A 23,653-nucleotide genomic window follows, 5' to 3' on the forward strand; every position below is an offset into this window, starting at 1 on the left:
CAGTGATCTCATTGAATGACAGAATAGGCTCAGGGGCCGAATGGCCTGCAGCTGTTCTGATTTCTCATTATCTTTCAGAGAGCATCCCCTAGGGGTCAGTTTAGGGCTGGGGATACAGGGGTTGTAAAGAAAAACCAACAAGACATCTTTGTTTTTCAAAGATCTCCCGAATTGAAAGAAAACACTGGCAAAAATTCATTGCTTCATCTGCATGGGCCACCAACTCGCCCAGGAGGACCACCGCTTGTCCTCCAAGGTTTGACAAGGTTAACTCTTGCCAACTACCGCCTCGTCATTGGCGCGGTGAAATATTCCGCAAGCGCCTGTTGCCGGGGGAACCAACGGCCCAACCGGAAGGGTCCACGTCGCCAGAGAAGGTGGGGCGAGCTACATCCCGCCACTTTACTCGCGCGGGATTGGGGCGATGTTAGGCCGACGGCCGCTCATTGGTCGAGCCCTGTAGGCGGGCTCGCGGTGGCGAACCTCGTTGTCGGATTGGTGATCGGGCGGCCACGCGCCCTTCCGCATTGGCGTTGAAAGGCGTCCATCTAGAAAAAAGGCCCCGCCCCTCCCGCGGTGGCCGGTGACCGTTAGGAGTTAAGAACGCATGCGCTGAAGACACCGCGGCGCCGGTGGGTGGGTGTTGGATAGACCACACCCGTTTAGTGCAATTCTGCCTGACTATTGGTCTGTGCCCTCGGTCCTCCCATTGGGAGATGATTACGATTGGAGGGTGCCGCTGTCTGTCAGAATTTGTCCCTTCCTCCCTGGTCCCCGAAAGAGTCAGCGACGGCTGTGGAGCCGGGTTTCTGTGTCATGGCGTCGCCGTGATTGAGGGGAAGGTCGTCGGTGGGGAGGTGGTTTGAAAACAGTGTGGGATCGTGTGTATCTGACAGACAGAGACAGAGAGAGGAGGGGCTGCCCCGGCACACTCACCTCTGACCGAGGGCGACAGCGAGCGGCGCGATGGAGGCCCCTCACACCCGCACCGTGGACGAGGTTCTCAGGCACTTCAGTGTCAACGAGACAACCGGGCTCGGGTCTGAGCAACTCCGCAAGGGACGGGACAAGTGGGGGCCGAACGGTGAGGGGGTGGGCCCGGGGAAGCGGGAGGTGCGGGGAGGGTTAGTGGGGTCATGCGGGGGGGGGAAGAGGAGAAGCATTTGGGAAGGGGGCAGTGGGGAGGGGTCATTGGAGGGGGCAGTGGGAGGAGCATTTGGGAAGGGGGCAGTGGGAGGAGTCATTGGGGAGCAGGGCAGTGGGAGGGGTCATTGGGGGAGGGGGCAGTGGGAGGGGTCATTGGGGTGGGGGCAGTGGGAGGGGTCATTGGGGAGGGGAAGTGGGAGGAGTCATTGGGGGAGGGGGCAGTGGGAGGAGCAATTGGGGGAGGGGGCAGTGGGAGGAGCATTTGGGAAGGGGGCAGTGGGAGGAGCATTTGGGAAGGGGGCAGTGGGAGGAGTCATTGGGGAGCAGGGCAGTGGGAGGGGTCATTGGGGAGGGGGGCAGTGGGAGGGGTCATTGGGGAACAGGGCAATGGGAAGGGGCAGTGGGAGGGGTCATTGGGAAGTGGGAGGAGTCATTGGGGAGCAGGGCAGTGGGAGGGGTCATTGGGGGAGGGGGGCAGTGGAAGGGGTCATTGGGGAGCAGGGCAATGGGAAGGGGCAGTGGGAGAAGTCATTGGGGAGCAGGGCAGTGGGAGGGGTCATTGGGGGAGGGGGGCAGTGGGAGGGGTCATTGGGGAGCGGGGGCAGTGGGAGGGGTCATTGGGGGAGGGGGGCAGTGGGAGGGGTCATTGGGGGACGGGGCAGTGGGAGGGGTCATTGGGGAGGGGGGCAGTGGGAGGTGTCATTGGGGAGGGGGCAGTGGGGTGATGAGGGGTTGTTCGGGGGAAGTGTGTGTCTGCGTGTCTGTCCGTCTGCGTGTCTGTCCGTCTGCGTGTCTGTGGGGGGTGTGTGGAACGGTCTTGGGGGGGGGGGAATGGTGTGGAGGTGTGGAAACTGCGGGGGGGGTCGGAACGGTGTGGCAGGTTGGAATCTGCGGTGGGGGGGAACGGTGTGGCAGGGGTGTTGTAAACGGTGGAACGGCGTGGCGGGGCGGGGGCGGTTGTAGATGGCGTGGCGGGGCAACTTTGGGGGTAAACGGTGTGGCGGTCGTGGACGGTGTGGGGTGGTGGAAACTGCTGGGGGGGGAAACACTGCGGGGGGGGCGTGAGAAACTGCGGGGGGGGTGCGCGTGGAAACTGCTGGGGGGGAACACTGTGGGGGGTCACGTGGAAACTGCGGGTGGGAAAAGGTGCGGGGGATGCGTGGAAACTGCGGGTGGGAAACGGTGCCGGGGGGGGGAACGGTGCGGGGGGTGCGTGGAAACTGGGGACGGGGTGGAAGGGTGTCGGGGGGGGGGAACGAGGAAACGGGGGACGGGGTGGAACGGTGTGGAAACGGGAGACGAGGTGGAACGGTGTGGAAACGGGAGACGAGGTGGAACGGTGTGGAAACGGGAGACGAGGTGGAACGGTGTGGAAACGGGAGACGAGGTGGAACGGTGTGGAAACGGGAGACGAGGTGGAACGGTGTGGAAACGGGGGACGGGGTGGAACGGTGTGGGGACGGTGTGGAAACGGGGGACGGGGTGGGACGGTGTGGAAACGGGGGACGGGGTGGAACGGTGTGGGGACGGCGGGGGAACGGTGTGGGGACGGCGTGGAGACGGGGGGGGACGGGGTGGGACGGTGTGGGGACGAGGTGGAACGGCGTGGAAACGGGGGGACGGGGTGGAAACGGGGGGACGGGGTGGAAACGGGGGGACGGGGTGGAAACGGGTGGAAACGGGGCGACGGGGTGGAACGGAGTGGAAACGGGGGGACTGGGTGGAACGGCGTGGAGACGGGGGGACTGGGTGGAACGGCGTGGAGACGGGGGGACTGGGTGGAACGGCGTGGAGACGGGGGGACGGGGTGGAACGGCGTGGAGACGGGGGGACGGGGTGGAACGGCGTGGAGACGGGGGGACGGGGTGGAACGGAGTGGAGACGGGGGGACGGGGTGGAACGGCGTGGAGACGGGGGGACGGGGTGGAACGGCGGGGGGGACGGGGTGGAACGGCGTGGAGACGGGGGGACGGGGTGGAACGGCGGGGGGACGGGGTGGAACGGCGTGGAGACGGGGGGACGGGGTGGAACGGCGTGGAGACGGGGTGGAACGGCGTGGAGACGGGGGGACGGGGTGGAACGGCGTGGAGACGGGGGGACGGGGTGGAACGGTGTGGGGACGGTGTGGAAACGGGGGACGGTGTGGAAACGGGGGACGGTGTGGAAACGGTGTGGGGACGGCGGGGGAAGGGGGTGGAACGGCGTGGGGACGGGGTGGGACGGCGTGGGGACGGGGTGGAACGGCGTGGAAACGGGGGGACGGGGTGGAACGGCGTGGGGACGGGGTGGAACGGCGTGGAAACGGGGGGACGGGGTGGAACGGCGTGGAAACGGGGGACGGGGTGGAACGGTGTGGGGACGGTGTGGAAACGGGGGACGGTGTGGAAACGGGGGACGGGGTGGAACGGTGTGGGGACGGCGGGGGAACGGGGTGGAACGGCGTGGGAACGGGGTGGAACGGCGTGGAGACGGGGTGGAACGGCGTGGAGACGGGGTGGAACGGCGTGGGGACGGTGTGGAAACGGGGGACGGTGTGGAAACGGGGTGGGACGGCGTGGGGACGAGGTGGAACGGCGTGGAAACGGGGGGACGGGGTGGAACGGCGTGGAGACGGGGGGACGGGGTGGAACGGTGTGGAGACGGGGTGGAACGGCGTGGAGACGGGGGGACGGGGTGGAACGGCGTGGGAACGGGGTGGAACGGCGTGGAGACGGGGTGGAACGGCGTGGAGACAGGGTGGAACGGCGTGGAGACGGGGGGACGGGGTGGAACGGCGTGGGGACGGTGTGGAAACGGGGGACGGTGTGGAAACGGGGTGGGACGGCGTGGGGACGAGGTGGAATGGCGTGGAAACGGGGGGGACGGGGTGGAATGGCGTGGAGACGGGGGGGACGGGGTGGAACGGCGTGGAGACGGGGGGGACGGGGTGGAACGGCGGGGGGACGGGGTGGAACGGCGTGGAGACGGGGGGACGGGGTGGAACGGCGTGGAGACGGGGGGACGGGGTGGAACGGCGTGGGGACGGGGTGGAACGGCGTGGAGACGGGGGAACGGCGTGGAGACGGGGGGACGGGGTGGAACGGCGTGGAGACGGGGGGACGGGGTGGAACGGCGTGGGGACGGGGTGGAACGGCGTGGAGACGGGGGGACGGGGTGGAACGGCGTGGGGACGGGGTGGAACGGCGTGGAAACGGGGGGGACGGGGTGGAACGGCGTGGAGACGGGGTGGAACGGCGTGGAGACGGGGTGGAACGGCGTGGAGACGGGGTGGAACGGCGTGGAGACGGGGGGACGGGGTGGAACGGCGGGGGGACGGGGTGGGACGGTGTGGAAACGGGGGACGGGGTGGGACGGTGTGGAAACGTGGAACGGTGTGGGGACGGCGGGGGAACGGTGTGGGGACGGGGTGGAACGGCGTGGAGACGGGGAGACGGGGTGGAACGGCGTGGAGACGGGGTGGAACGGCGTGGAAACGGGGGGACGGGGTGGAACGGCGTGGGGACGGGGTGGAACGGCGTGGGGACGGGGTGGAACGGCGTGGGGACGAGGTGGAACGGGGTGGAAACGGGGGGACGGGGTGGAAACGGGGGGACGGGGTGGAAACAGGGCGACGGGGTGGAACGGCGGGGGGACGGGGTGGAACGGCGGGGGGACGGGGGGACGGGGTGGAACGGCGTGGAGACGGGGGGACGGGGTGGAACGGCGTGGAGACGGGGGGACGGGGTGGAACGGCGTGGAGACGGGGGGACGGGGTGGAACGGCGTGGAGACGGGGGGACGGGGTGGAACGGCGTGGAGACGGGGGGACGGGGTGGAACGGCGTGGAGACGGGGGGACGGGGTGGAACGGCGTGGAGACGGGGGGACGGGGTGGAACGGCGTGGAGACGGGGGGACGGGGTGGAACGGCGTGGAGACGGGGGGGACGGGGTGGAACGGCGTGGAGACGGGGGGACGGGGTGGAACGGCGTGGAGACGGTGTGGAAACGGGGGACGGTGTGGAAACGGGGGACGGTGTGGAACGGTGTGGGGACGGCGGGGGAAGGGGGTGGAACGGCGTGGGGGCGGGGTGGGACGGCGTGGGGACGGGGTGGGACGGCGTGGAAACGGGGGGACGGGGTGGAACGGCGTGGGGACGGGGTGGAACGGCGTGGAAACGGGGGGACGGGGTGGAACGGCGTGGAAACGGGGGACGGGGGGGGACGGTGTGGAAACGGGGTGGGACGGCGTGGGGACGAGGTGGAACGGCGTGGAAACGGGGGGACGGGGTGGAACGGCGTGGAGACGGGGGGGACGGGGTGGAACGGCGTGGAGACGGGGGGACGGGGGTGGAACGGCGTGGAGACGGGGGGACGGGGTGGAACGGCGTGGGGACGGGGTGGAACGGCGTGGAGACGGGGAGACGGGGTGGAACGGCGTGGGGACGGGGTGGAACGGCGTGGAGACGGGGGGACGGGGTGGAACGGCGTGGAGACGGGGGGACGGGGTGGAACGGCGTGGAGACGGTGTGGAAACGGGGGACGGTGTGGAAACGGGGGACGGGGTGGAACGGTGTGGGGACGGCGGGGGAAGGGGGTGGAACGGCGTGGGGGCGGGGTGGGACGGCGTGGGGACGGGGTGGAACGGCGTGGAAACGGGGGGACGGGGTGGAACGGCGTGGGGACGGGGTGGAACGGCGTGGAAACGGGGGGACGGGGTGGAACGGTGTGGAAACGGGGGACGGGGGGGGACGGCGTGGAAACGGGGGGACGGGGTGGAACGGCGTGGAGACGGGGGGGACGGGGTGGAACGGCGTGGAGACGGGGGGACGGGGTGGAACGGCGTGGAGACGGGGGGACGGGGTGGAACGGCGTGGGGACGGGGTGGAACGGCGTGGAGACGGGGGGACGGGGTGGAACGGCGTGGAGACGGGGGGACGGGGTGGAACGGCGTGGAGACGGGGGGACGGGGTGGAACGGCGGGGGGACGGGGTGGAACGGCGTGGGGACGGGGTGGAACGGCGTGGGGACGGGGTGGAACGGCGTGGAGACGGGGTGGAACGGCGTGGAGACGGGGTGGAACGGCGTGGAGACGGGGTGGAACGGCGTGGAGACGGGGTGGAACGGCGTGGAGACGGGGTGGAACGGCGTGGAGACGGGGGGACGGGGTGGAACGGCGTGGAGACGGGGGGACGGGGTGGAACGGCGTGGAGACGGGGGGACGGGGTGGAACGGCGGGGGGACGGGGTGGGACGGTGTGGAAACGGGGGACGGGGTGGGACGGTGTGGAAACGGGGGACGGGGTGGGACGGTGTGGAAACGTGGAACGGTGTGGGGACGGCGTGGGGACGGGGTGGAACGGTGTGGGGACGGCGTGGGGACGGGGTGGAACGGCGGGGGGACGGGGTGGAACGGCGTGGAGACGGGGGGACGGGGTGGAACGGCGTGGAGACGGGGGGACGGGGTGGAACGGCGTGGAGACGGGGGGACGGGGTGGAACGGCGTGGGGACGGGGTGGAACGGCGTGGAAACGGGGGGGACGGGGTGGAACGGCGTGGGGACGGGGTGGAACGGCGTGGAAACGGGGGGACGGGGTGGAACGGCGTGGGGACGGGGTGGAACGGCGTGGGGACGAGGTGGAACGGCGTGGAAACGGGGGGACGGGGTGGAAACGGGGGGACGGGGTGGAAACGGGGCGACGGGGTGGAACGGCGGGGGGACGGGGTGGAACGGCGTGGGGACGGGGTGGAACGGCGTGGAGACGGGGGGACTGGGTGGAACGGCGTGGAGACGGGGGGACTGGGTGGAACGGCGTGGAGACGGGGGGACTGGGTGGAACGGCGTGGAGACGGGGGGACTGGGTGGAACGGCGTGGAGACGGGGGGACGGGGTGGAACGGCGGGGGGACGGGGTGGAACGGCGTGGAGACGGGGGGGACGGGGTGGAACGGCGTGGAGACGGGGGCGACGGGGTGGAACGGCGTGGAGACGGGGGGACGGGGTGGAACGGCGTGGAGACGGGGGGACGGGGTGGAACGGCGTGGAGACGGGGGGACGGGGTGGAACGGCGTGGAGACGGGGGGACGGGGTGGAACGGCGTGGAGACGGGGGGACGGGGTGGAACGGCGTGGAGACGGGGGGACGGGGTGGAACGGCGTGGAGACGGGGGGACGGGGTGGAACGGCGTGGAGACGGGGGGACGGGGTGGAACGGCGTGGAGACGGGGGGACGGGGTGGAACGGCGTGGAGACGGGGGGACGGGGTGGAACGGCGTGGAGACGGGGGGACGGGGTGGAACGGCGTGGGGACGGTGTGGAAACGGGGGACGGGGTGGAACGGTGTGGGGACGGCGGGGGAAGGGGGTGGAACGGCGTGGGGGCGGGGTGGGACGGCGTGGGGGCGGGGTGGGACGGCGTGGGGACGGGGTGGAACGGCGTGGAAACGGGGGGACGGGGTGGAACGGCGTGGGGACGGGGTGGAACGGCGTGGAAACGGGGGGACGGGGTGGAACGGCGTGGGGACGGGGTGGAACGGCGTGGAAACGGGGGGACGGGGTGGAACGGTGTGGAAACGGTGGACGGGGGGGGACGGTGTGGAAACGGGGGACGGTGTGGAAACGGGGGACGGGGTGGAACGGTGTGGGGACGGGGTGGAACGGTGTGGGGACGGCGGGGGAACGGGGTGGAGACGGGGTGGGACGGCGTGGGGACGGGGTGGAAACGGGGGGACGGGGTGGAAACGGGGGGACGGGGTGGAAACGGGGGGACGGGGTGGAACGGCGGGGCGACGGGGTGGAACGGCGTGGGGACGGGGTGGAACGGCGTGGAGACGGGGGGGACGGGGTGGAACGGCGTGGGGACGGGGTGGAAACGGGGGGACGGGGTGGAAACGTGGGGACGGGGTGGAAACGTGGGGACGGGGTGGAACGGCGTGGGGACGGGGTGGAACGGCGTGGGGACGGGGTGGAACGGCGTGGGGACGGGGTGGAACGGCGTGGAACGGCGGGGGGACGGGGTGGAACGGCGTGGAACGGCGTGGGGACGGGGTGGAACGGCGTGGGGACGGGGTGGAACGGCGTGGGGACGGGGTGGAACGGCGTGGAACGGCGGGGGGACGGGGTGGAACGGCGTGGAAACGGGGGGACGGGGTGGAACGGCGTGGAAACGGGGGGACGGGGTGGAACGGCGGGGGGACGGGGTGGAACGGTGTGGGGACGGCGTGGAAATGGGGGGACGGGGTGGAAACTTGGGGGGTGGAACGGTGTGGGGGGAACGGTGTTGAAACGGGGGACGGGGCGGAAACTGGGGGTGTGGAACGGTGTGGGGGGGGGGGGCGTGGAAACTTGGGGGGTGGAACGGTGTGGGGGGAACGGGGCGGAACGGTGTGGGAACGGGGGGACGGGGCGGAACGGTGTGGGGGAAGGGGGAGCAACGGGGGGGGTAGACGGTGTGGGGGAAACGGGGGGGAAAAGGTGTGGAGGAACGACGGTGTGGGGGACGGGGGGGAAAAGGTGTGGAGGAACGACGGTGTGGGGGACGGGGGGGAAAGGTGTGGGGGAACGACGGTGTGGGGGACGGGTGGGGGAAAGGTGTGGGGGAACGACGGTGTGGGGGACGGGGGGGAAAAGGTGTGGGGGTGGGGGGACGGGGGTGTGGAACGGTGTGCGAGGGGAGGAAACTGGGGGGGAGCGTGGAACGGTGTGCGAGGGGAGGAAACTGCGGGGGAGCGTGGAACGGTGTGCGAGGGGAGGAAACTGGCGGGGAGCGTGGAACGGTGTGCGAGGGGAGGAAACGGTCTGGGGGGGAGCGTGGAACGGTGTGCGAGGGGAGGAAACGGTCTGGTGGGGAGCGTGGAACGGTGTGCGAGGGGAGGAAACGGTCTGGTGGGGAGCGTGGAACGGTGTGCGAGGGGAGGAAACGGTCTGGTGGGGAGCAGTGTGGGGGTCGTGGAAACGAGGCGGGTAACGGTCTGGTGGGGAGCAGTGTGGGGGTCGTGGAAACGAGGCGGGTAACGGTCTGGTGGGGAGCAGTGTGGGGGTCGTGGAAACGAGGCGGGTAACGGTCTGGTGGGGAGCAGTGTGGGGGTCGTGGAAACTGGGGTTGGGGAACGGTGTCGGTGTGGAACGGCGTTGAAACGGGGGGACGGGGTGGAACGGCGTTGAAACGGGGGGACGGGGTGGAACGGCGTTGAAACGGGGGGACGGGGTGGAACGGCGTGGAAACGGGGGGACGGGGTGGAACGGCGTGGAAACGGGGGGACGGGGTGGAACGGCGTGCAAACGGGGGGACGGGGTGGAAAGGCGTGGAAACGGGGGGACGGGGTGGAAACTTGGGGGGTGGAACGGTGTGGGGGGAACGGTGTTGAAACGGGGGACGGGGTGGAACGGTGTGGGGACGGCGGGGGAACGGGGTGGAACGGTGTGGGGACGGCGGGGGAACGGGGTGGAACGGTGTGGGGACGGCGGGGGAACGGGGTGGAACGGTGTGGGGACGGCGGGGGAACGGGGTGGAACGGTGTGGGGACGGGGTGGAACGGCGTGGAAACGGGGGGACGGGGTGGAACGGCGTGGAAACGGGGGGACGGGGTGGAACGGCGTGGAAACGGGTCGACGGGGTGGAACGGCGTGGGGACGGGGTGGAACGGCGTGGAGACGGGGGGACGGGGTGGAACGGCGTTGAAACGGGGGGACGGGGTGGAACGGCGTGGAAACGGGGGGACGGGGTGGAACGGCGTGGAAACGGGGGGACGGGGTGGAACGGCGTGCAAACGGGGGGACGGGGTGGAAAGGCGTGGAAACGGGGGGACGGGGTGGAACGGTGTGGGGACGGCGTGGAAACGGGGGGACGGGGTGGAAACTTGGGGGGTGGAACGGTGTGGGGGGAACGGTGTTGAAACGGGGGACGGGGTGGAACGGTGTGGGGACGGCGGGGGAACGGGGTGGAACGGTGTGGGGACGGCGGGGGAACGGGGTGGAACGGTGTGGGGACGGGGTGGAACGGCGTGGAAACGGGGGGACGGGGTGGAACGGCGTGGAAACGGGGGGACGGGGTGGAACGGCGTGGAAACGGGTCGACGGGGTGGAACGGCGTGGGGACGGGGTGGAACGGCGTGGAGACGGGGGGACGGGGTGGAACGGCATGGGGACGGCGTGGAACGGCGTGGAAACGGGGGGACGGGGTGGAACGGCGTGGAAACGGGTCGACGGGGTGGAACGGCGTGGAAACGGGGGGGACGGGGTGGAACGGCGGGGGGACGGGGTGGAACGGCGTGGAGATGGGGGGACGGGGTGGAACGGCGTGGGGACGGGGTGGAACGGCGTGGGGACGGGGTGGAACGGCGGGGGGACGGGGTGGAACGGCGTGGAACGGCGGGGGGACGGGGTGGAACGGCGTGGAACGGCGTGGGGACGGGGTGGAACGGCGTGGGGACGGGGTGGAACGGCGTGGGGACGGGGTGGAACGGCGTGGAACGGCGGGGGGACGGGGTGGAACGGCGTGGAAACGGGGGGACGGGGTGGAACGGCGTGGAAACGGGGGGACGGGGTGGAACGGCGGGGGGACGGGGTGGAACGGTGTGGGGACGGCGTGGAAATGGGGGGACGGGGTGGAAACTTGGGGGGTGGAACGGTGTGGGGGGAACGGTGTTGAAACGGGGGACGGGGCGGAAACTGGGGGTGTGGAACGGTGTGGGGGGGGGGGCGTGGAAACTTGGGGGGTGGAACGGTGTGGGGGGAACGGGGCGGAACGGTGTGGGAACGGGGGGACGGGGCGGAACGGTGTGGGGGAAGGGGGAGCAACGGGGGGGGTAGACGGTGTGGGGGAAACGGGGGGGAAAAGGTGTGGAGGAACGACGGTGTGGGGGACGGGGGGGAAAAGGTGTGGAGGAACGACGGTGTGGGGGACGGGGGGGAAAAGGTGTGGGGGAACGACGGTGTGGGGGACGGGTGGGGGAAAGGTGTGGGGGAACGACGGTGTGGGGGACGGGGGGGAAAAGGTGTGGGGGTGGGGGGACGGGGGTGTGGAACGGTGTGCGAGGGGAGGAAACTGGGGGGGAGCGTGGAACGGTGTGCGAGGGGAGGAAACTGCGGGGGAGCGTGGAACGGTGTGCGAGGGGAGGAAACTGGCGGGGAGCGTGGAACGGTGTGCGAGGGGAGGAAACGGTCTGGGGGGGAGCGTGGAACGGTGTGCGAGGGGAGGAAACGGTCTGGTGGGGAGCGTGGAACGGTGTGCGAGGGGAGGAAACGGTCTGGTGGGGAGCGTGGAACGGTGTGCGAGGGGAGGAAACGGTCTGGTGGGGAGCAGTGTGGGGGTCGTGGAAACGAGGCGGGTAACGGTCTGGTGGGGAGCAGTGTGGGGGTCGTGGAAACGAGGCGGGTAACGGTCTGGTGGGGAGCAGTGTGGGGGTCGTGGAAACGAGGCGGGTAACGGTCTGGTGGGGAGCAGTGTGGGGGTCGTGGAAACGAGGCGGGTAACGGTCTGGTGGGGAGCAGTGTGGGGGTCGTGGAAACTGGGGTTGGGGAACGGTGTCGGTGTGGAACGGCGTTGAAACGGGGGGACGGGGTGGAACGGCGTGGAAACGGGGGGACGGGGTGGAACGGCGTGGAAACGGGGGGACGGGGTGGAACGGCGTGGAAACGGGGGGACGGGGTGGAACGGCGTGGAAACGGGGGGACGGGGTGGAACGGCGTGGAAACGGGGGGACGGGGTGGAACGGCGTGGAAACGGGGGGACGGGGTGGAACGGCGTGGAAACGGGGGGACGGGGTGGAACGGCGTGCAAACGGGGGGACGGGGTGGACAGGCGTGGAAACGGGGGGACGGGGTGGAACGGTGTGGGGACGGCGTGGAAACGGGGGGACGGGGTGGAAACTTGGGGGGTGGAACGGTGTGGGGGGAACGGTGTTGAAACGGGGGACGGGGTGGAACGGTGTGGGGACGGCGGGGGAACGGGGTGGAACGGTGTGGGGACGGCGGGGGAACGGGGTGGAACGGTGTGGGGACGGCGGGGGAACGGGGTGGAACGGTGTGGGGACGGGGTGGAACGGCGTGGAAACGGGGGGACGGGGTGGAACGGCGTGGAAACGGGGGGACGGGGTGGAACGGCGTGGAAACGGGTCGACGGGGTGGAACGGCGTGGGGACGGGGTGGAACGGCGTGGGGACGGGGTGGAACGGCGTGGAGACGGGGGGACGGGGTGGAACGGCATGGGGACGGCGTGGAACGGCGTGGAAACGGGGGGACGGGGTGGAACGGCGTGGAAACGGGTCGACGGGGTGGAACGGCGTGGAAACGGGGGGACGGGGTGGAACGGCGGGGGGACGGGGTGGAACGGCGTGGAGATGGGGGGACGGGGTGGAACGGCGGGGGGACGGGGTGGAACGGCGTGGAAACGGGGGGAACGGCGTGGAAACGGGGGGACGGGGTGGAACGGCGTGGGGACGGGGTGGAACGGCGTGGAAACGGGGGGACGGGGTGGAACGGCGTGGGGACGGGGTGGAACGGCGTGGAAACGGGGGGACGGGGTGGAACGTCGTGGAAACGGGGGGACGGGGTGGAACGGCGTGGAGACGGGGCGACGGGGTGGAACGGCGGGGGGACGGGGTGGAACGGTGTGGGGACGGGGTGGAACGGCGTGGAAACGGGGGGACGGGGTGGAACGGCGTGGAAACGGGGGGACGGTGTGGAACGGCGTGGAAACGGGGGGACGGGGTGGAACGGCGTGGAAACGGGGGGGACGGGGTGGAACGGCGTGGAAACGGGGGGACGGGGTGGAACGGTGTGGGGACGGCGTGGAAATGGGGGGACGGGGTGGAAACTTGGGGAGTGGAACGGTGTGGGGGGAACGGTGTTGAAACGGGGGACGGGGCGGAAACTGGGGGTGTGGAACGGTGTGGGGGGGGGGCGTGGAAACTTGGGGGGTGGAACGGTGTGGGGGGAACGGGGCGGAACGGTGTGGGAACGGGGGGACGGGGCGGAACGGTGTGGGGGAAGGGGGAGCAACGGGGGGGGTAGACGGTGTGGGGGAAACGGGGGGGGGAGACGGTGTGGGGGAAACGGGGGGGGGAGACGGTGTGGGGGAAACGGGGGGGGAGACGGTGTGGGGGAACGACGGTGTGGGGGACGGGGTGGAAAAGGTGTGGGGGAACGACGGTGTGGGGGACGGGGGGGAAAAGGTGTGGGGGTGGGGGGACGGGGGTGTGGAACGGTGTGCGAGGGGAGGAAACTGGGGGGGAGCGTGGAACGGTGTGCGAGGGGAGGAAACTGGCGGGGAGCGTGGAACGGTGTGCGAGGGGAGGAAACGGTCTGGGGGGGAGCGTGGAACGGTGTGCGAGGGGAGGAAACGGTCTGGTGGGGAGCGTGGAACGGTGTGCGAGGGGAGGAAACGGTCTGGTGGGGAGCGTGGAACGGTGTGCGAGGGGAGGAAACGGTCTGGTGGGGAGCGTGGAACGGTGTGCGAGGGGAGGAAACGGTCTGGTGGGGAGCAGTGTGGGGGTCGTGGAAACGAGGCGGGTAACGGTCTGGTGGGGAGCAGTGTGGGGGTCGTGGAAACGAGGCGGGTAACGGTCTGGTGGGGAGCAGTGTGGGGGTCGTGGAAACGAGGCGGGTAACGGTCTGGTGGGGAGCAGTGTGGGGGTCGTGGAAACTGGGGTTGGGGAACGGTGTCGGGGGGGGGTGGAACGATCTGGGGGGGTGGAAACTGGGGGGGAAATGGTGTGGGAGACGGGGGGGAAATGGTGTGGGGATGGGTGGGAACGGTGTGGGGGGTCTGGAAACGGGGGACGGGGGGCAACGGTGTGGGGATGGGTGGGAACGGTGTGGGGGGTCTGGAAACGGGGGACGGGGGGCAACGGTGTGGGGGTTTGGAAACGGGGGACCGGGTGGAACAGTGTGGGGGTGTTTGAAACGGTGGGGAAGGTGGAAACTGGGAGTGGGGACCAGTGTGGCGGGTGCGTGGAAACTGCGGGGGGGGAAACGGTGTAGGGGGTGGAAACTGTGGGTTTGGAAACTGCCGGGGGGGAACAGTGTCAGGGGGGTGGAAATGGGGGGACGGGTTGGAACGGTGTCGGGGGGTGTGAAAACGGGGGGACGGTGTGGAAACTGTGGGGGGTGTACAGTGTGGGGGGGGTGGAAACTGTGGGGGTGGTGGAAAGTTGGGGGTTGCAGAGTTGGGGAAGAGTCTCTGGGAAGGGGTTTTCTGAGACTGATTATTGAAAGGTCAGCCTGAAATTTGTCACAATAATGGAGACTGGAGGTGAGGAACAGTAAGATTGAGATTGTTGGCAGCATTGGTCAATTATGTTGCGCACACATTTAGAATTGCAAGACATACATAAAGATCTATATTTGTTTCTAGGTGAAATCGGTAACAAGTTCCTCTTTCCTGAAAGATTGACCCCTTTTGATGAAGCTATTGATATCCACTGGGCCTTGGTCTAAATTAGCATCTCTCTGTTCTGACTTTACCATGTTCCCTGTGGTCTCCTAAATCAATTAACCTTCAGCTTCAAGGCTCAAACCTGAGGTTGCTTGGGGAAGGCGAGGGAACAGTCTGGGACTCGTATGAAGGAGAACAGTGCCAGCTTCTCCAATCTGTCCATATAACTGGTGTTCTTCATTCTTGCAACTATTCTCTTGAGCGGGGGTTTTTATGCTCAGTGAGTTTTCACTAGAGGGTGAAACTGCCAATAACACAGTTAAATTCATACATTGGCCGTCGTTACCCCAGAGGCCCCACCCTGTCACATCAACCCTGTCCTGAGGTGTGAAAGCCCTCAACATGAACTTGCCGTCAGTACTCCGTCTGTCCCTATTAAGAAGACAGTCCATGGTTCTCTGTGAGTATGGTGTCTTTCTCCTGAATCTTTTCTGCACTTTGTCCAAACCGCTCCTGTCCTTCCTGAACTGTAGGGTCCAGAAGTAGGCTTAGTCCTCCAGCTGAGGCTGTCTTGGTGTTTTATGCTGATTTAAATAAATCACCCCCCCACTTTTGTTGGGGGGGGGTGGGGCTGAAAATGGAGAATTAAAGATTACATCAACATGTGGAGGGTTCAATGTTCAGAGAAACTCCAAAAAGAATATCAGGGTGATGGATGGAATTGAAAAGAAATCATGGAAGCAAAGAGAAGACATGAAATAATATTGGCAAGGAAAGCCCAAATTCTTTTTGTTAGGACATGAAGAATAAGAGAAGGTCTCAATGGAGGAGTGCAGCCTATGGCAGAAATGTGACCAGTATGCAGTGTTGGCTATGCTTCTTCACAAATACTTTGCACCTGATTTCATTTTCTAGAAAAACAGTGCACTCCTTACAACTGGACAGGAAAGAATTCACGAGAGTGGAATTGTTTTCTTTATCTTGGAAAGTGGATCAAACCTCGGGCACGGTCGGTGGTGTAAAACAAGGGATCTAACAGCGCAGGCTCCAACCATTTTTCTGCAGCCCTCTCTCCACTATTGTCTGTACTAAAAGATTAGAGCTTCGCTTGTCTTGTACTGTTGCCTTAAATCAGGTGGAGTAATGACCCAGACCCAGACCCATCACTGTAACCCGGATGGGAAACCTGTTGGCACAATTTCCTCAAAGAGGAGGGGGATCAGCCTTCATTCACAGAAGTCTTGGCACAGCAAGAGGCTGTTCAGCCCATTAGGTTAATCAGATTAGTCCAAGATGGTCAGCACAGATTAAACAGTTAAAGGTTGTCTCTGGGTAACGTATTTTAACGTTTGGGAGAGGTAATGAAGAGAGTGAGGGTGTGGAGCAGTTGATGTCATCTTTCTGGATTTTAGCTTGGCTGAGAACAAAGCCCATGGGATTCCAGGAAAAGCTGGGAACAAAATTGGGCAATAGGCAGGAAGTGATAGTCTCTGGATGTGGCCTTGACAGGGAGTTTGTTTCATTGGGATTTCACTGGGCATCCCCTGTTTTCATGTATATGGTATATCTCATTGATTTCAACGTGATTGGCGCTGGAGAATTAAACAGCTCGCTGTACGTGGAGGCTGTATAAATATCCCCATCCTCAACAGGGAAGCCCGTTGCATCAGCGCAGAAGTCAAGGTTGAAGCAATGGCATCCATCTTCAAACAGAAGTCCCAAGTGGCTGATCCATCTTTGCATCCCCTCGAGGTCTGCAGCATCACAGATCCTAGACTTCAGTTGGCTCAAGTTACTATACTTAATATCAAGAAATGGTTGGAGATAGTCGACACTGCAAAGGCTGTGCACCCTGACCACATTCCAGCAATAGTACTGAAGACTTGTGCTCCAGAACTTGCCGTTCTCCTAGCCAAGCTGTTCCACCGACCAAAATGGAAGTTGGCCAGGTATGTCCTATACATTTAAAAAGTAGGACAAATCCACCCTGGTTAATTACTCTCCCATAGTGTACTGAATTTCATCAGTAAAATCATGGAAGATGTCATCAACACTGATATCCAGCTGCACCTACTCAGTGACACCCAGTTTGGGTTCTCCCCAGGGCCTCTCAGCTCCTGATCTTCTTATGTCCCTGGCTCAGACATGAACTATAGAGCTGAATTCCAAATGTGAGGTAAGAGTGACAGCCCTGGACATCAAGGCCATGTCTGACAGAGTGTGGTATCAAGGAGCCCAAGCACAACTAGAATCAACGGGTATCGGGGGCAAACTCTTCGCTGGTTGGAGTAATAATGACACAAAGGAAGGTGGTCGTGGTCATGGTTGTTGGAAGTCAATCATCTCAGCTCCTGGACATCGCCCCATGCCTCCATCATAAAGTCAGAAGTGAAGGTGTTCGCTGACTATTGCACAATATTCAGCAGTTCAAAGAAATCTGCTTGATTCTACCTCTCCTGCGATTTCTGGTGGGCAACAGTGGTGATGTAATATTGGAGCAGTATTGGGGGTCGCAGTGGTGCATTCCAAGGTTGGTATTGGGATGTGGTCTTGTATAAGGTTTTTTTGTCCAAGACTTACTTTCCTCACTGGTCTAAGTAAGTACAAAATACTTTGGAGCTGCATGTCATTGCAAAGAATGATCAGTGGACTCAATGTTAACTCTCTTACATTCTCCAGAGATGCACGTTTTCTCCAGTACTTTGTTTTTATTCACAACTACTTTCCTTGTTGATGTGCTTATTGTTCTCTGGCCCAGTGCATTGTTCAGGGTTTCTAAATCCCAGTAAGGGGTTTGCGGTAATTGGCACAAACTGCTTTGACACAGAGACGACCACTGTTGTTAATTAGCTGTCTGGTTCTCCCCAGACTACTCAGAAGAAGCTGACTGTGCAGTCTCCAGGTGACTAATGGTGTTGTTGATACCGACAGTGTGCATGTCTCCCGGTAACTCTGTTGTTGAAGCAGGCTGTCGGCATGTCTCACAGTGATGGTGTTATTGAAGCTGGCTTGAGGGATGTCTCGCAGTGGTGGTGTAATTGAAGCTAACTGTAGGCATGTCTCCTGGTGACTCTTGGTGTTGTTGACTCTGATGTAGGTTTGCCCCCAGGTGACTCATGGTATTGTTGAAGCTCTTGCTCTGCACATCTCCTGGTTCCAGTCTTGTTGAAGCGTTTGCCTGTCTCCCAGTGACTCGCGGTGTTGTTGAAACTGACTGTAGGCATGCTTCGTGGTATCCTTAAAGCTGACTGTAGGCTTGTCCCCAGGTGACTCGTCATGTTGTTCAAGCTCTTTGACTGCACGTCTCCTGGTTCCAGTATCACTGAGAGATAATGGGAACTGCAGATGCTGGAGAATCCAAGATAAAAAAGTGTGAAGCTGGATGGACCCTGGGTCTAGGCCGGAAACGTCAGCTTTTGTGCTCCTGAGATGCTGCTTGGCCTGCTGTGTTCATCCAGCTTCACACTTTATCATCCAGTATCGTTGAAGTTGTTTGCCTGTCTCCCGGTGGCTCAGTGCAGTGGAAGCTGATTGTAGGTATGTTCCCTGGGTGACTATGTTGTTGAAGTTGAGTGTCGGCATGTTGGCGTGTTAAATCTGTACGTGTGATAGTGCTGTGCTGTGTCTTGCGTCTGGTTCCTCTAACCACAGCTCCTCTTCGAATTAGTATTAATTGATAGTTTCTTGAATCAACAAACATGTTTGCAGCCGCCAATATGTTACCCTGTGGCTTACCTTGAAACTGTTTAATGAAGACTACTTAATCGAGTAATGGGCATGTGAAAACGATTGGGTAACAACAAAAGTATGTGCACGTGCGCATGTGATGATTCTTGAAGTGGGGGGGGGGAGAGGGGGGTGGCGGGAGAGCCATAAAATTGAGAAGTTATTAAAATTAAATGCCAGCACAGAATTGCTATGGCTTGGACCCTGAGGAATGATCTCATAATTTGGATCAGTTCAATGGGGATTTTAATGATACAAGGAATAGAGCCACATCTATGCCTTTCTGCCTTGTAACTGACAGTGTTGAATTGAGTTGTGCTTGTGGGTTGGTTTGGGTTACAGGCAGGGTACCCAGTTCTGAAACTATACTTGACTGCATTTTGGATTGTGCTAAAATGAATGCTGCTCATTTGAGTTTCGAACTGTGCAACAGGAGGGCATTGCGATGTGCTTGATAATACTAACATGCCTGGTGTCTGTGGTGGAGTGCAGCAGCTCACTCTGGGCTAGCTCCTCACTCTGTGCCCCTGTTTCTAATGTGTTCTCTCTCCTCTTTTCCATGTTCATGGATCTCCTGTTCCTTCAGAACTCCCAGCGGAAGAAGGTATGAAAATCTTTGACCTCAATTGGCAGTTTTGATCATGCGCGGATCATTCTGCAGTCTGTTTATCTCCATCTCCAGTCTGTTCCCAGACTCATTCAACCCCTTCTCAAGCCTGTTCCATAGGAATGGGAGGCCATTCAGCCTGATCTTGACTCTGTTATTGTAGGTTCAGGAGGAGACCATTCAGCCCCTTCTCCAAGCTAGACAAATAGGAGGCTGGAAGAGCACAGCAAGCCAGGAAAGGGAAGTCAACATTTTGGATATTACCCTTCTTCAGGACTTCAGCCCCTTCTCCAGCCTGTTACACCATTTATGGAGATAGGATATTAGTAGCTATCACCATGTCACGGGGTTCTGTATCCCTGTATATGCCATTGTCTTATACAGATCTATTGTTTCCACTATCAAATGACTTACTGGCCATGTATATCATTGCTTCTTAATGGCAGCTAGCTTCACTTTTTGAATGTTTCGGAACACCCCTCTTAAGTTTGCTCCTCCTTGTCCAGGACCCTCCCCAACTCTAGCACTGTTCCCCACCTCACACCCGCACCCACACATGCTGAATGTACAAGTTTATCCTGAACTGACCTGTTGCCTCCTTTGCAAACCACCATAAACACAACACCTCTGAATCCTGTCTTCCAAGGAGCACGGTCTTCCTTCTCACTCTAACCCACAGCAGCATTAAGAGTACTGCACCATTTTGCTTCCTCCCTTTCCTGAAATGTAGTCTGCCAGCAGTTTTTTGTCCAGGCCTACCCACTCTTAAAGTGAGTGACTCTTACCAGATCTGAAAAGTCAATCAGAACTCTGTCCAGGTCTGGATTCCCTGCTATAGGAAGGATATTATAAAACTGGGCATAGTTCAAAAGAGATTTACCAGGAAGTTGCTGGAAATGGAGGGTTTGAGTTAAAAGGAGAGGTTGGGATTTTTTCACTGGAGTATAGGAAGTTGAGAGGTGACCTAATAGAGGTTTATAAAAACATGAGGGGTCAGGTGAATGGCAGGTGTCTTTTTCCTAGGTGGAGGATTTCAAGACTGGGGGCATACCTTTAAGGTGAATGGAGAAAGATTTCAAAAAGACATACGGTCAATTTTTTTAACGCAGTTTTTTAAATTTATTAACGGACTGAGGGAGTCGCTGGCTAGGCAGCATTTATTGCCCGTCCCTCATTGCCCAGAGGGCAGTTCAGAGTCAACCACATTGCTGTGGGCCTGGAGTCACATGTAGGCTTAGACCAGGTAAAGATGAGAGTTTCCTTCCCTAAAGGACATTAGTGAACCAGATGGGTTTTTTTCTGACAATCATCAATAGATTCGTGGTCATCATTAGATTCTTGATTCAAGATAGTTTTTTGAACTCAAATTCCACCATCAGTCAAGGCAGGATTCGAACTCAGATCCCCAGAATATTATCTGACCCTCTAGATTAACAGTCTAGCGATAAGGGATGCAATGGCCTAGTGGTATTAAGTGGTTCATGTGTGGAACGAACTGCCAGAGGAAGTGATGGATGCAGGCACAGTTACAATGTTTAAAAGACATTTGGTCAAGTATACGAATAAGAAATGTTTGGAGGGATGTGAGCCAGGAACAGGCAGGCAGGTGGGACTTGTTTAGTTTGGAATTATGGTTGGCATGGACTGGCTGGACCGAATGGTATGTTTCCATGTGGTATGAGTCCATGACCACGTTGCTGTGGGTCCAGTGTTGCATATTGGCCAGACCAGTTAAGGGTGGCAGATTTCTTTCTTTGACAAGCGATGATGGTTGCCACAGTCTCCATCATCTGAGGTTGGTATTTTTTACTCCGATTCATGGATTGTATTTAAATTCCACTAGCTGCTGTGGTGGGATTTGAATGCGTCTCTCCAGACCATTTGCCTGTGCCTCTGGATTACTCATCCAGGAGATGACGACTGCTTCATCTCTGGCCTGTTTCTCATCAAAACTGAGCCCCTCCGCCCATGCATTGTGAATGAGTTCTATTTCTGTTGGGGAGATGCTCAAAAGAACAGACCAGAGCAGCAGCCACCAAAGGAGATAATATTGGGGCCAGACTCATTTAAAATATAGTTATTTGAATCCGTCTCTTTGGATCTGTTATGACACAACTGGGCTGAGGGGACTTGAACCCAGGCCTCATGGCTCAGAGGTAGGGACACTAAAACTGAGCCACAAGAGCCCTTTATTTAGAATCTATACTCATAACTTTGAGGAATGTGAAAGGAGTTATCACCAAATTTACTGAAGCCACAAAAGTAGGTGGTTTGGCAAAAACATGGCAGTTGGAACAGAATGTGGGGAAATATGAGGTGATGCACTTTAGCAAGAAAAAGAGAATATCATTTAATTGTAGAAAGCTGAGAGATTTGGGAGTCCTCACTCATGACTCTCAAAAGGTCTGCATCCGAGTTCAGCAGACAATAGGGAAGGCAAATGGAATGTTGGCCTTTATTTCAGAGGGGTCGGACTATAAAATTAAGGAGGTTTCCCTAAAACTATACAAGATGCTAGCTAGAACCCAGCTGGGATTCTCTGAACAGTTTTGGTGTCCCTTAGCTAAGGAAAGATAGACTGGTGTTGGAGGCAGTCCAGAGAAGTTTCACTCAGCAGATTCCCGGTCTTATAAGTTTGAGTAGGTTGGGCCTATACTCACTGAAATTCAGGAGAATGAGTAGTGACCTTTATTGAAACAGACAAGATTTCTGGGGAAAGGAAAAGCACCATAAGTATTATGGATGCTGTAAATCAGAAGCTGAAACAGAATTTGCTGGAAAAGCTCAGCAGTTCTGGCAGCATCTGTGAAGAGAAATCAGAGTTAATCTTTAAGGTCTGGTGACCCTTCCTCAGAATCTCCCCTTGTTGGAAAATCTAGGAACAGAGTGCCTCATCTCAGAGAGAGACGGGTCACACATTTTAAAACAAAATGAGTAGGAATTTCTTCTGTCTGAGGGGAGTGAATTTGGAATTCTTTCCCACAGGGGGCCATCATGAATGGGTCATTGAGTATATTCATGGCTGAGGGAGACATACTTTTAATCAGTAAGGAAACAAAATCAAAGCAGGCTGCAGAGAGCAATCCCTGGGGTTGTATTGAAGAAAAGGAGATTTTATATATTAAAGGTAACAGCGGCTATGGAGAGAAAACAGGAGATGGACTATCAGCCATGATCGTATTGAATGGCTGGACTGGCCAATGTCTGAACAACGTACACTTGTTCCTGCCATTGACTTCTGTGTTTGTGTGATTGGGAAAGGAAAAAGACAGGAAAGTGGAAATGAATATTATCAGATCAAGTCTTCAGTTTCTCATTGAATGGCAGAGCTGGCACGATGGGCTGAATGGACTACTTCTGCTCCTATGCCTTAGTCTTGTAGATACTCTAAACCCCTGAACCCCAAACCCCTCCATGCAACATTTACAAAACAGATTAAAGATAGTAGGAACTGGCAATGGTGAGGCCTGAGATAACAAGGTGTGGAGCTGGATGAACACAGCAGGCCAGGCAGCATCAGAGGAGCAAGAAAGCTGACATTTTGGGTTGGGAACCTTCTTCAGAAATTTTCTGAAGAAGGGTCCTGACCTGAAACGTCAGCTTTCCTGCTCCTCTGATGCTGCCTGGCCTGCTGTGTTCATCCAGCTCCACACCTTGTTACAAAACAGATTAGCTGCTTCCAGCTAGGACACACTGGATAATGTTGAGGAGCCAGAAGCCCCTGGCTGATTTCCTTGCTCTTTCCTCGCTTTCTTGTTCTCTCACTGTCTTTCTTCCCAACCTTCCTGTGCTCCTCTCTTTCACCCTCCCCTGCTCCCACTCTTGTCTAACCCAGGGATCACTGCATAATGGTCAGGCACAGAAATCCTGGCTTATTTCCTCCCTGTTTCCCGCACTCGGTCTTGCTTTCTTTGTCTAACCCAGGTATAACGGGACAATAGTCAGGACTGGAAAGCGTGGCTGCTTTCCTCCCTTACACTAGCTTGCTCCCTTGAGTGTGCTCTTGCCCCCAGTTTACCTGCCCCCCCCCCCCAACACCTCTTTGCCACTGCCCCCCTCTGTCCCACTCACAGCCTGTCTTCCCATCCCTACTGTCTCCCTATCTCTTGACTTCTCTCTCTCTCTCTCTCGTGCTCAATGTCTCACCCAGGGCTCATTGGATAGAGCTCAGGAGCAGGAACCCTGGCTAATTCCCTTTCCCCACTTCCATTCTTCCCCCTCCTGGTTCTCGTTTCTCTTGCTGCTCCTGCTCTCGCTCTCGCACTCTCACACACTGTGACCCAGGGGTCATGTGTTGTTCTGGGCCTGTCCACCCTCCTGTCTATTAGGGCCTTATACTCAATTGATAATGCCCAGCATGCAAAAAAAGACTTGGCTTATGATTGATAATGGATTTCTTCTTTCCCCTAACCCCTCTTCCTTCTCCTTGCCCCACCCCCCACACACCTAACCTCTTTCCATCTCACTCTCCATCTTCCACCATGTCTTTTCTGCTGATTTCTCCACTGTCCTGCCTCTGTTGTTTGCTCTGTCCCTCTCTCTCTCACTTGTGCCCTCCATCTGCCATATCTCAACCTCTCTCTCTCTCTCTCACTCTGTTTATTCCCCCCCCAACCCCACGTCTGAACCTTTCTCTTCCCCTCATTCTCATTGCTGAGTCTTGATATCGCTCGCGCTCTCTCTCTCTCTCTCTCTCTCTCGCTCACTCTCTCGCGCTCTCACTCGCGCGCTCTCGCTCTCTCTCGCGCGCGCTCTCGCTCTCTCTCGCGCGCGCTCTCGCTCTCTCTCGCGCGCGCTCTCGCTCTCTCTCGCGCGCGCTCTCGCTCT

The 23,653-nt window shown here is 60.8% G+C and overlaps 1 protein-coding gene across 1 annotated transcript in view; it reads left to right on the top strand.

Annotated features, from left to right (window-relative positions):
* The first annotated feature begins 740 nt into the window (after positions 1–740).
* The window catches only part of LOC125449508 (sarcoplasmic/endoplasmic reticulum calcium ATPase 2-like), a 51,248-nt gene continuing 28,335 nt past the window's right edge, over positions 741–23,653 (top strand). The window contains 2 exon segments of the mRNA XM_059642759.1: positions 741–1,084; positions 18,806–18,823. Of these exon segments, the coding sequence (XP_059498742.1) occupies positions 967–1,084; positions 18,806–18,823 (136 nt within the window). The 5' untranslated portion in view covers positions 741–966.

The sequence above is a fragment of the Stegostoma tigrinum genome, chromosome 46 (genome assembly GCF_030684315.1).
Source record: "Stegostoma tigrinum isolate sSteTig4 chromosome 46, sSteTig4.hap1, whole genome shotgun sequence".
Classification (NCBI taxonomy): Eukaryota; Metazoa; Chordata; class Chondrichthyes; order Orectolobiformes; family Stegostomatidae; genus Stegostoma; species Stegostoma tigrinum.